This window comes from Rattus norvegicus, chromosome 10 (genome assembly GCF_036323735.1).
Source record: "Rattus norvegicus strain BN/NHsdMcwi chromosome 10, GRCr8, whole genome shotgun sequence".
NCBI classification, from domain to species: Eukaryota; Metazoa; Chordata; class Mammalia; order Rodentia; family Muridae; genus Rattus; species Rattus norvegicus.
Genome location: NC_086028.1, coordinates 10,939,232 through 10,952,174, shown reverse-complemented (window position 1 = coordinate 10,952,174; position 12,943 = coordinate 10,939,232). Strand labels below are relative to the sequence as shown.

The window sequence follows — 12,943 nt, the reverse complement described above, 5'->3', positions numbered from 1 at the left end:
CCGTCTACCCACTCACCCATCCACCCACCCGTCCATCTGTCCACCTACCCACCCATTCACTCGTCCATCCACTCACCCACCCACTCACCTACCCACTCACCCATCATCCATCCACTCACCCACCCACTCACTCAGCCACCCATTCACCCACCTACCTGTCCGTCTGTCCATCCATCCATCCATCCATCCATCCATCCGTTCAATATTGACCTATTTATTTACAGGCGGGATCTCATGCACCCTGTTGACCTGAGGCTCCCTTGGTAGGCTAGGCTGGCCCCAAGCTCATTATACAGCAGAAAATGACCTTGAATTTCCAAACCTTCTAAGTCTTGGAATTACGAGCACGCCTGGTTCGTGTGGTGCTAGGGATGGTACCTGGGATTTCTTCATGCTAGGTAGGCGTTCTATCAACTGAGCCATATCCCCAACCCATCATATCACCTAATATTTACTGATCAGACAAGCGAAGTCCCAGCTCTTCAGGATGTGATATCAGGATGGAACCCTCAGAGGGCTTGCTGTGGAGAAGCAGGGTGAAGATAGGAGATGAAATAAGTTCAAGGTCTCCAAACAGAGCAGCCCAGCAGACAAAGGGACATTGTGTGCAGATGCTACTGAGTGTGTGTGTGTGCGTGCATGCGTGCGTGCGTGTGCGTGTGCCTGTGTGTGTGCGTGTGTGTGTGCGTGTGCGTGTGTGTGTGTGTGCAGGGCAGGGCTGGAACACTGTGGGGTGGAGAGGAAGGAAGAACCTCAGTTATAGGCACCCCAAGGTCCCTCATGTCCTGCATTACTGGCATTTCCATGACAACCAGGCTTTCCTCACCTGTTGCTGGGGAAAGGAAGTATACCCAGGGACCCTAGTGCTTCCTTCATGTGTATGTAGTTAGCACCTGCTGTATGTCCGACCCAGGAGTTACGACAGCAAGTGATCGAGGCATGTCCTCGTGTGTAGGAGATCACGGAACAGTCAGTCATATTGTTTTCTCTGTGTTCTTGCATTTATACATTCTGGCATGTTTGGGTACATATATGTATGCATGGGTGCATGTGTACATATGTGTGTGCGCATGTGAAGGGAACCTCCGGTGTTCCTCAGGCACTGTTTACCTTGCCTCAGTTAGTTTCGGTTTCTTTGTTTTTGTTTTTTGGTGTTTTTGGTTTTCCAGACAGGGTTTCTTTGTGTAGCCCTGGCTGTCCTGGAACTCACTCTGTAGATCAGGCTGGCCTTGAACTCAGAGGTCTACCTGCCTCTATTTACCAAGCTTTTGGTTTTGTTTGTTTTGTTTGTCATTTTGTTGGGGGGGGGTTGAGATAGGGTTTCTCACTCTACTTAGACCTAGTTAGAGCGATTTGGTTAGATGATCTTGTCAGCGAGCTCCAGGGAATCTGTCTTTGCCTCCCAGCTCCGGAACTACAAGTGTGTGCCATCAGCCCCATTTAAAAACGTGCTGTATTTTTAGTTTATGTGAACAAGTGTTGGACTGTGTGTGTTTAGATGTACCACAGGTGTGCCTGGTGCAAAAGAGGGCGCCCAATCTCTGGAACAGGGGTCTCAATCAGTTTCGATCTGCTCCATGGGTGTACAGGGAGATGAACCTGGGTCCTCTGCAAGAGCAGCATATAGTTCTTAACTGCTAAGCCATCCCCAGCTCCAACGTATAAATCAGGTCCTTATGCTTGCATGGCCCATATTTTACAGACTGAGCTGTGTTCCCAGTACACCACTTTAAAAAAGAAAGAAAGAGAGAAGAGAAGATGGGAGGGGAGAGGGAGAGAGAGAGGGAGAGGGAGAGGGAGAGGGAGAGGGAGAGGGAGAGGGAGAGGGAGAGGGAGAGAGAGAGAGAGGTGCACAACTGCCAACCAGTCGAGGAATGCCAATAAGCGAGCAGCAGGCGAGCAGCCCCCACAGCTGGACACTGTGCAGGCGGAGAAAGAATCTGGGGATATGACGTCACAAGGAAGGAAGCCTGTGATGTAGTGTGAGCAGAGGCGATTAAATTAAATACGCCTGCCAATCTGCCATGATCTGCCCATTAGGTCTCTGACCTTTGTCCCCTCTCTGCTGAGCTCAAACATTCCAGCCTGGGACCCTGTGGCCAAGCTCCCATCCACTGCTCTCCCAGCCTTTCTCGGGTCACAGACTAAAACTTAATCCCACAGACTCAAACTTAATCCCAGCCTGGGCCGAGGGCCCTGACTGATGAATCAACCCTCCCCCACCCCCAGCCCCACCCCCACCCCACTCCCACCCCCACCCCCGTTCTGGACAAAGCTCCCTCCTCCAAGCCCTGGGTCTCCGCCCCATCCTTTCCTGTGGGCTGGCCAAGGGCCCGCCCCTGCTACTGTGTGGGAAGTGCCCTGTTCAGGAGCTTTCCCAATGGTGAGATACTGGGGTGACCCTGGAGCTGCCAGACACTCCCTGGCTGGGATTATTTTCTTTCCAATTCTGAAGACTGAGCACAGGACTAGATGAATGCAAGCGTCCTTCTGAGCTCCATCCACAGGCCTTTAAAATATATATATATATATATATATATATTTATATACTTATATATATAAGTATATATATTTACAGCTGGGCGTAGTGGCCCACACCTTTAACCCTAGCACTAGGGAGGCAGAGACAGGTGGATCTTCTGTGAGTTCATGGCCAGCCTATCTAGTGAGTTCCAGGACAACCAGAACTATATAGTGAGACCCTGTCACAAAATAAGTAAATGTATACAAATAAAATTTAAAATATATGTATTTACTTATTATTTATTTGTATTTTGAGATAGGCCCTCACTAAGTTCCCCCAGCTGGATTTGAACTCACCCCATAGCCCTTGAACGTTCATCCTCCTGCTTCAGTCTCCAGCGTGGCTACATGGCTACGATTACAGGCCTGTGTCACCAGGCTGAGTTAGGAGGCTGAAAGTCTGGCCGTTTATTTTGCTTATGTGGACGTGTCAAAGGTGTCTATTTGTGTAAACTTGCCCAGCTGTGTGCTGGGTGTTGTCACATAGAGAAGCTCCAGAGAGTCAGCTGGTTGGTGGGGGTGAGGACCGAGGATCGTGGAGTCGGCTCTGTGGACATGAGAGACTCCATGATCTGCCCAAGCCACAGGGAGGGTGAGGACCCAGTCGACCTCTGCCCTGTCATTGTCACAGGCTCCAGTGTCTGCCCTGTGGGGGTGATCCTGCAGGAACGGGATTCTCCTTCCTCTGGCTGAAGGCTCTCCTCACTTTCCCCTTCATCCACTAAAGTTATCCATGTGGCATTCACCTGTGCTTCAGATCCTGGGCCTCATCCCTTGCCTATTCTTCATTTCCAGCTTGCTGCAAGCTTCTAGGCTCCTCCTCCTCGTTCCCAGCTCCCCTCCTCTTCTCTCCCTTCTCCCAGGTCCCTTCTCCTTCTCCTCCCCCCTCCTCCCAGGCCATTCCTCCTTCTCCCTCTTCCCAGGTCCCCTCTCCTCTCTTCCTCTCTCCCTTCTCCCAGGCCCCCCTCCTCCTCCTTCCTCCTCCCAGGCCCCTCCTCTTTCTCCCTCCTCCTTCCTCCTCCCAGCCCTCTCCTCTTTTCCTCCTCCCAGCCCCTCTTCCTTTCTTCTTGTTTTAGATTCTTCCTCCGTCCTCCGTCCTCCGTTCTCAGGCCCTTCCTAGTCTCTTCATCCTCCCTATTCTCAGGTCTCCGTTCTCAGGCCCTTCCTAGTCTCTTCATCCTCCCTATTCTCAGGTCTCCCCTCCCTCCTCCCTCCTTCCTCTATCCTCCTTTCTCTTCTTTTCCCTCCTCCTCTTCCCCTCTTCCCTCCTCACTTGTTCACTAGCACAGCAGGCAGAAGCTGCACAACCCCCAAGATCTGTGTTCTCACAGTCTCTGAACAATCCGTTCTGTGCCGCCTCCCATGCTGATGGTCTCCCCCCGAGCCTACTCCTGCCTCAGGACCTTTGCGCCTCCTCAGTCTCTGCTGGCTCACAGCACTCAGGTCTACCTTCCTCCTGCCTTTTTTTTTTTTTTTAAAGATTTATTTATTATATATAAATTCACTGTAGCTGTCTTCAGACACACCAGAAGAGGGCATCAGATCTCATTACAGATGGTTGTGAGCCACCATGTGGTTGCTGGGAATTGAACTCAGGACCTCTGGAAGAGCAGTCAGTGCCCTGAACCGCTGAACCATCTCCTCCTGCTTTTTAACTGCCCCTATCAAGTGCACAGTGCAGCCTGATGTACTGCAGAACTGGCCCCTTGTCTCTCTCTCTGAACCCAGTCCCAGATGTGCTATGCATTTCTTGACAACTTCCTAATGCCCAGCACCTGCCTCCCTCCCTCCACACTTAATGAAGTATCTTTGCCAGGAACACTGAGGTGAAAGCTGGTGCCCACCTCTCCCCTTCCCTACTGATCTTGAGAGACAGGAAGTTTTCTCTCTCTTTTTCTGGGGAGCTTAGGGTGTGGCAAGGAGGGACAGAATCCCCTCCCCTCACCATGTTCTCTCTTCAAGCTTCATGGTCTGATTTAGGAGCGTAGAGGGAGGGGACCCCAGGACAGGCTGAGTCTTGTTCCTGTTTTGGGGTGCAGGAGCACACGCCCAGCCTCAGCCTCTGTGCCTTATTTGTTTGCTCTCTCCCCACATGAAGCCTCTCTCTGCAGATGGCCTGGAGCCCCGGTGAGGCCAGAAACCAGCTCCATTCAGAGCCTGCAGAGGGATGGATTAGCGGACACCCACCTTTAGCCCAGTGGGGCCCATTCCAGCTTCCAGGCCTCTTGGGTTGTGGGACAGGAATTCGTGTTGTGTTTCAAGCCACAAGTTTGCTACCCATGACAGCAGTCCAGGAAACAGCATGCTTTCCCCAGTCTGCAGAGATCCTGTGTCTGAGCCAGCAGGAACACTGGGGGCAGGCAGGGCAAAGGCCTTGGTGATGGTAGGGAGTAAAGAAAGGTCTCCTTTCTTTTTTTTTTTTTTTAAAGATTTATTTATTTATTATATATAAGTACACTGTAGCTGTCTTCAGATACACCAGAAGAGGGCATCAGATCTCTTTACAGATGGTTGTGAGACACCATGTGGTTGCTGGGAATTGAACTCATGACCTCTGGAAGAGCAGTCGGGCGCTCTTAACCGCTGAGCCATCTCTCCGAAAGGTCTCCTTTCTGCATTCTGTCTCTCACCATAGATACCCTCCAACATATTCACCCAGAGTGTAGGCAAGTAACCAGTGACCACCAGGACCCTTAGGGACACTGTGGACAGAGACACTTCCAAAACACACGCTGCCTCTGTCACTTCTGAGGTGTTTTCAAAACCCAAAAGCTGGGCACGATGGTGCACACCCCTTGCTGGAAGCTCAGGAGGCTGAGGCAGAGGAGTGTGAAATAGAGACTAGCTTTGCCTCACGGTCCAAGCTTGACTCCTCCCTGGCAGGCTGTCTGTCTGGATTATCTTGACATTATTCACATGCCTTTTATCCACCTGTAAAGGCCACACTGTGAGCTCCGATGCTTGTGCACAGGGGAGTGGAATGTGGCTTGTCCACAGTGGAGTATGACTCAGTCACAGAAAGGAAGGAAGGGTGGTTGGGGACACTACACTTGCCCAGCAGCCTGAAGGGAGGCCCTAGGGGTCTGTCCCCAGCAATAGATGACACAAAACAAAATTCTGTGGTAGCCCACAGCTATCATCTAAGCTCTCAGGAGGCTGAGGTTGAGAGGATGTTTGGCTGATTAAGCTCAGGGCTAGCCTTGGTTGTATAGCAAGACTGTGTGAAGGGGACAGAGATGTAGGCACTATAGAGACGACTCAGCATTTAGGGTGTGTGCTAATCTCACGGAGGACCCGAGTTCAATTCCTGGGGCACCTCTAACTCTAACTCCAGGGGATCCAAGGTCGAGGCGACTCTGCAGGATTTGTGCTCACGTGCGCATATAATTAAAAATAGAAAAATAAATTTTAGAGTGAAATGCAATGAAAGAGGAGACAATATGGTCACACATCTGTGAACAGAGGGGCAAAATTCACCTGGAGGGGGGTGGATCTATGACAGCATCCACGATGCCTACAGAGCCACCCAGCCCTGTGTGTCCCCCACCCCATACTGAGGCTCCTCCACTATTTAAAGTCTTCTCTCTCTCTCTCTCTCTCTCTCTCTCTCTCTCTCTCTCTCTCTCTCTCTCTCTGTGAGCTTTGGCTCACAAGTGACTCTGGGTGGAGTCCGGAAGCCTTCATGGAAATACACAGACTTAGGGAGGGCTAGGGTTCAGAGTGGACAGGGCCTGACTGTGCAGGCCCCTGGAGCGGCTCCTCTAGACCCTGCTCCTGCCTTATCAAAGCTGCAGAGTGACTGGAATACTGTGTGGTGTTGTCCAGGTTACAACCAGAACAGCTGTGCACAGGAGCCCCAACCATGACCTGGATGGCCCTAAGGGTCCCCAACAATGAGGCCCTGAGCTGTGAGCTGAGAACTGGAGAAAGCACAGGTGGAGGACATCAGGGACAGATCCCATATCTGTCAGAAGCAGTGGGTGGGTGGTTGCTGGGGCAGCCTCTTGAGGGTAAGAGTGTGTGGCGACTGCCACTCTGGTTACACAGTCTTTTCAATGCACTGGAAGTTGTCGTACTGCAGAGAGATGGATGGCTGCAGTAAGCACTCTCATGTTATGTGTATTTTATTTCTCTCTGTGTGTGTGTGTGTGTGTGTGTGTGTGTCTGTGTCTGTGTCTGTGTCTGTGTGTGTGCATGTACCTGTGAGGATACAGATGCTTGAGTGTGCAAATGCATAAGGAGACTAGGTGTCCTCCTTTTTCCTTTTTGTTTTTGAGACAGGGTTTACTGGCTAGTTGTATGTCAACTCAACGTAAGCCAAAGTCGTCTGAGAGGAGGGAACCTTGATTAAGAAAATGCCTCTGTTAGATCAGGCGGTAGGCAAGTCTGTAAGGCATTTTCTTAGTTAGTGATTGGTGGGGGAGGGCCCAGCCTGTGCTGGGTGATGCTGTTCCTGGGCTAGTGGTCCTGGGTTTTATAAGAAGGCAGGCTGAGCAAGCCATGAGGAACAAGCCAGTAAGCAACACCCCTCTGTTGCCTCTGCATGAGCTCCTGCCTCCAGGTTCCTGCCCTGTTTTAGTTTCTGTGCTGATTTCCTTGGACGGTGGACAGTGATATGGAAGTATAAGCCAAAGAAACCCTTTCCTCCCCAACTTGCTGTAGGTCATGGTGTTTCGCCATAGCAATAGTAACTCTAACTAAGACTCAAGGTTTCTCCTGGAACTCACTCTGCAGACTAGGCGGGCCTCAAACTCAGAGATCTGCCTGCCTCTTCCTCCTGATTAATGGCATGCACTGCCACACCCAGCTAGGTGTCTTTTTGAGCACTCTCCACTATACCTTTTGAGGTAGCATCACCCTTGAATCCTAAACTCACCAATTCTTTTATTGAGCTTGCTCTAGGGATCGCCATCCTCTGCACATGTGGCGGCCACACCTGCCTGGCACTCACATGCACACCAAGGAGCCCCGCCCCAGTAATCACTTGCTTGGCAAGTTACCCACCGAGCCATCTTCCCACACCCCCATCACTCATTTACTGTTTATGCCAATTTGTTTATGTTTTATTTTACTTATTTATTTTATGTGCATTGGTGATTGGCCTGCCTGCACGTCTGTGAAGGTCCCAGAGGCCCTGGAACTACAGAGAGTTGTGAGTTGCTATGTGGGTGCTGGGCATTGAACCCAGGTCCTCTGGAAGAACAGCCAGTGCTCTTGAACCCCCGAGCCGTCTCTCCAGCCCCTCTACTTACTGTGGACGTTTGGTGGTATTTAACGCATCCACAGTGTTCTCCTGCACCAGCTCCCTCAAGTCCCAAGCCCTTTCCTCACAGCAGCAGCTGTTTTGGGGTTAAGTTCATTTTTCTTTTTTGTTCTTTTTTTCGGAGCTGGGGACCAAACCCAGGGCCTTGTGCTTCCTAGGTAAGCGCTTTACCACTGAGCTAAATCCCCAGCCCCAAGTTCATTTTTATCTGAAAGGCTTTAGCAGAGTGTATGGAACTCTGACTACAAATGAAACAGTGGGGTTCATTATGAGAACCGTGCTAGGTTGTGTGACTGTGTGTGTGTGTGTGTGTGTGTGTGTGTGTGTGTTGATATTATTAATTTGTGTCCCTCACACTGGGGCAGGACAGAACTCTGTCCATCCACATGCACCCCTCTTTCCTCAGACTTCTCTGTATCCAACAAGTCACTCACACTTCTCCTAGATTGGTCACATTTTCCCTAAGGTTTGGAGCAGAGGGGATTGTGACTTAACCATGGTGTTGGGAAAACACCAGATGGCGGTGCTAGGGTCACTGTGCTGATCCTGGGGGAGACCACTAAAGTCCCCTCAACGAATCAAGAAAGGATAAAACATCTGAGGCTTAGGACCGAACAATAGCCCGTGGCTACTTGGGTTATCTTTTGCTGCCACCCTGTGGCAACACTTGGAATTTCGCCTCCTATTTCTGTACTTAATCTAGATGCGTTTAGAACATGCTGTCTGCGCCGTCCGGATAAGATCTTACCTGGGATGCCACCACGAATGGACGGCAACAATATCAGGGCCATTTCCTTTGTTCTTGCAGGGTGAAATGATAGTTGAGAGAATGGAGGGTTTATGGGAGTGAAGCTGATCCCTGGGCACCCTGGGAAACCTGGCAGGGTTTGGATGCTGCTGAAGTTAGAAGAATGGGCAAAAAAAAAAAAGGGTGACCCTGTTCCTGACTATCTCGGCACTTTCACCATGCCTACCTTACCAAATAATAAGCATTATCTCATTTATGCTTTAAAATTTATTATTTTAAATTATGTATATGTTTATGTTGAATACTGGTACATGCTGAGGTCAGATAGCTGGATCCCCCCGGAACTGGGGTTACAGGACGTTGTGAGCCGCTTGACCTGGGTGCTTGGAATTGAACTCCGCTCCTCTCTAGTACCTGCTTCTATCTACTGAGCTGTCTCTCCAGCCTGCCTAATTTATTTATTTAATGTCAGAGGGCCCGACCTTTAGTGGACGCTCTGTAAAGGTGTGAAGAGTGAATAAACAATGCATTCAGAAGGGTTTGGGCTGGACCACTGCAGCCTTCGAGGAAAGATCAGGTGGAGAATGAGCTCAAGGCTAGGGGTCAGCAGGACGTGGTGGTTCACATCTGTAATTCCAACACTCCGGAGGTTGAGGTAGTATAGCCGTGACTGGTCTCCAGTATGAATTCCGCCTCAAAACAAACCGAACCAAAAAACAAAAAGTTTCAGGTGCCGTAGGTTGAAGAAGAGGTTACTCGGCGAGGTAGCTGTGGATAGGGAAGTCGCGCTGTGTAACTCTGGGCAGGTTCCAGTGAATGAGGTGGGTGGGGGCGCGTCCTGGGGGGCCGGGTCCTCATGGGGGCGGAGATTGGGCTGGGGGCGGAGACTTTGTTGATTCTGGGTGAATGTGGACGGGGTCAACAAGGGTGGGGCCTTCTCGAGTCGTGGCCAATAGGGAGCACGGGTAAGGCTGAAGGCGTGACCAAGTGAGGGATGAGTAAAAGTGAGAGACAGGCTTAAGGCAGGGGGCAGAGTCTGGCTGGGGCGGGGTTGGGACCAGACCAATCAAGGAGCAAGATAATCTTGTGGGGGTGGTGCCAGGCCAGGCCAGACTCTCCCGCTGTCCCGGGTCCTGGAGCTCTCCAGGCCGGGCACGTCTGTCACTGCTCTGATCACTCTTCTGCCTGCCAGGCCACTGCTCATGTAAGAACGTGTAAGAGGCTGGGGCAAGACTGAGGTTATTGAGCTCCTGGTTCTGCTCTCCGGACAAGGCGCTTTCTGGGGATCTGGCGAGCTCAGCTCCCAGGTCAAGCAGGTGCCAGAGCACTGCGCTGTGTCTCCAGCAGTTCTGAGGGTGAGCGGAGCAGCGGGGCCTGCGCATGTATGCGTGTTTGAATAGCTTTGTGTGGGTGCGCGCTTGTGTGCACCTGAGTGTGCGTGTGGGGAGTTGCTGCAGGGAGCTGAGTGCCTGTGCAAAGTTCTCTGCTGCGTGTACAAGGGCTGTCCTGTGTGGGAGTGGGGTACAAGTGAAACCTCCAGAAGGGTGCACGTGTCAGGGTATCATGGAGGAAAATGAAAGGGAGGGCAGGAACAAAAATGCTGGGGAGTGGGCATAGGGCAGGATGTCCGCGGCAAGTCATGGGGAGAATGTGTGAGGACAATCGTGGGAATGTAAGAATTGCAAATGCGTGTGCCTGCTTGAGTGGGTGGCATCGAGGGTGCCTCTGAAAGAGTGGGGATGGGGAGATCGCATGAAGTGTTGCTTGCTCTGAGGGCTGAATGTTGGGGTGCTGGGGAGTGAACGGGTACCTAGTCTGGGTTAGCTGATAATCCTATCAGTTTCTTACTTTGAGGGCTGGGGCTGCCTGACACCTGGTAGGCAGTGCCTATGTTTCGTATGAAGGGAACTGACGCCTCACCAGAAACTCTTTATTTCCAGCTTCTGTGTTCCCTCTGCCTGGGTGGTTTCTGAGTTTGAACATGGTGCAGAAATACCAGTCTCCTGTCCGGGTATACAAGTATCCATTCGAGCTGGTCATGGCGGTGAGTGACCCCTGGCTCCTGGGCCCCTCTTGTGACTAGAGGTCAATGGTGGGAAAGAAAGAGGACATTTCAGGCTATGAAATGGGGAAAAAAATTTACTGAACTTTCCAGCTGCCCTGACTTCCTGACTTCTTTGCCTGGCCACCCCCTCAACCCCTGTCAGGCCTCTTGGAACCCTGCCAAGCAGATAAAGCACAAGATCTAGAGTGATGGCGTGTGCTGTAGTCCTTGCATTCAAAGGCTGAAGCAGGAGGAGCAGGAGTTCAAAGCCATCCTGGGCTACGTAGAAACAGAAAGAAGGGATGGAGATGCGGCCGTCCAGTGTAAGCGTGTATATGAGTGTCTTGTACCAGGCAGTTGCGTGCCTAGGCATGACCACGGATCCTTGGCCTTCTGGATCAGGTCTTTGCACTGAGGCCAGAGTTAGAACACTCTTGGATTCCACTCTGGCTTCCACCACTCTGCATCCTGGAGCTTCAGTCTCTCCTTGGGGAAATGGGGACAGTGCTGTGGACTTGAGGTAGACAGTAATAGATGTGACTGGTGTCCCAGAAGCCACACGAGGTATAGAGCTGGAGGAGAAGCACAGTGGTGAGTGCTTGCAGAGCATGCAGAAGGCTCTGAGTTCCATGCCTAGCATATATATACACACTCACATACAGACACACACACACACACACACACACTGGGGTAGTGAGAGGATAAGGTTTTATAAATGCATATTGAAATGTGTCCAACCTGTGGCCCATGGCTACATGTGTCCCAGGATAGCTATGCATGTGGCCCTTATATGCTAAAGCATCATACCAGTGTCAAAAAGTTAGACACCCCGCTAGTGTTTAAAACACCAACGTCTCCCCACTTTGCTGCACCCCACCGCCAACCCCAGCTTTCTTTTCAAGATCCCGTCTCAGCTAGGGCATCTGCACATGTGTCCTGTCTGATCCAACTCTAGGAGGCCACACACTTGTGTTTTTCTAGCAGTGGAAGGTAAAGGCCTACAGAAGGCATCGTTGCACATGGCTAGTTCCCAGGACAGTGATGCTGACAAGCCGGGGAGCCTGGGAGCAGGTGACCCCACTCCTCATCTTCTGCTGCCTATCTTTAAAACTGGGATCCCTGCTTTCCCGATCATGGTGATGGGCTGTTTGAACTGGTATCTGCAGCTCCTACAGCGGGCTCTGATGGAGAGGAAATGAGCCGTGAACTCTGGCTCTCACCACGGCTCTCGTGCAGGCAGACTGTGGGTTCCCTTTCTTTGCCGTGGGGCTGTGACTCCAGAGGGGGAGGCTGAAATTGGCCACTTTGGTCAGAAGCACAGGCTACTTTTTGCCTCACTCTAGAATAAGGTTGTCATGGTGATTAACAGTGTGTGTGTGCGTGTATGTGTGTGTATGTGTGTATATATGTGTGTGTAGTTGTGTGTGTATGTATATGTGTATATATATGTGTGTGTGTATGTGTGTGTAGGTATGTTTGTGTATGTACGTGTGTATGTATGTATATATGTGTGTGCATGTATGTGTGTATGAATGTATGTGTATGAACGTATGTGTGTGTATGTGTGTGCATGTGTATATGTATGTATGTGTCTATGCATGTGTGTGAATGTATGCCTGTGTGTATGTGTGTGTATGTATGTGTGTGTGTGTGTGTGTGTGTGTGTGCATGCGCGTTGGTCTCAGTACACAGCTTACTTCATACCAAGCAGATGAGGAATACCAGAGGGTGTGCCTCAGTCTGCGGAGTGTTCTCTCAGCGTGAACAAAGCCCTGGGTTCGGTCCTCTGCACCTCGTCGTTTCATACGGTGATGCGCCACCATAATCCCAGGCCAGAGGTTTAGAGGTAGGAGGCTGCTTACCCTCAGTTTGTCATGATTTCAAGGCTAGCCTGAGCTACTTGAGACCCTGTATAAAAGAGAAAGGCTCATGAGATGGTTCACTGGGTAAAGGTCTTCGAGCCTGATCACCCGAGTTCCATTCCTGGCACCCAAGTGATGGGAGAGAATAGATTTCCACAAATTGTCCCCTGACCTCCACATGCACTGCCTCCCAGATAAACAAACAAACAAACAAATAAATAACGGTAGTTTAAACACTTAGAAAAATCTTAGGAAGGGGAGGGGAAATGGTTAGGTAACTAAGTAACTAGTGGTCCTGGCTACTCACATTTCCTCAGCTTCTGAGCCCATTCATTCATTGAGTAGAAGAGAGAGTTTGTCCTCTCCTAGGATTGTTTCAAAACCCTTTCAGCCATGAAGCCAAGACACAGGTCGGTAGGGTGGAAAGTGACTTACCGTGTGGGCTTAATAAATGTTAGTTCAGCCGAGCAGTGGCACATCCTTTAATCCCTGCACTCAGAAAG

At 50.8% G+C, this 12,943-nt stretch overlaps 1 protein-coding gene across 2 annotated transcripts in view; it reads left to right on the top strand.

Moving 5' to 3' along the window:
* Positions 1-9,626: 9,626 nt before the first annotated feature.
* Sec14l5 (SEC14-like lipid binding 5) overlaps positions 9,627-12,943 on the top strand; it is a 41,119-nt gene continuing 37,802 nt past the window's right edge. The window contains exons 1-2 of one of the 2 annotated variants that reach the window (XM_006245783.5): positions 9,627-9,738; positions 10,475-10,578. In XM_006245783.5, coding sequence (XP_006245845.1) covers positions 10,516-10,578 — 63 coding nt within the window. In that variant the 5' untranslated portion in view covers positions 9,627-9,738; positions 10,475-10,515. Of the gene's footprint in view, positions 9,739-9,788; positions 9,890-10,474; positions 10,579-12,943 lie in introns of those variants that run through there. The other variant, NM_001135710.2, reaches the window with a different exon arrangement.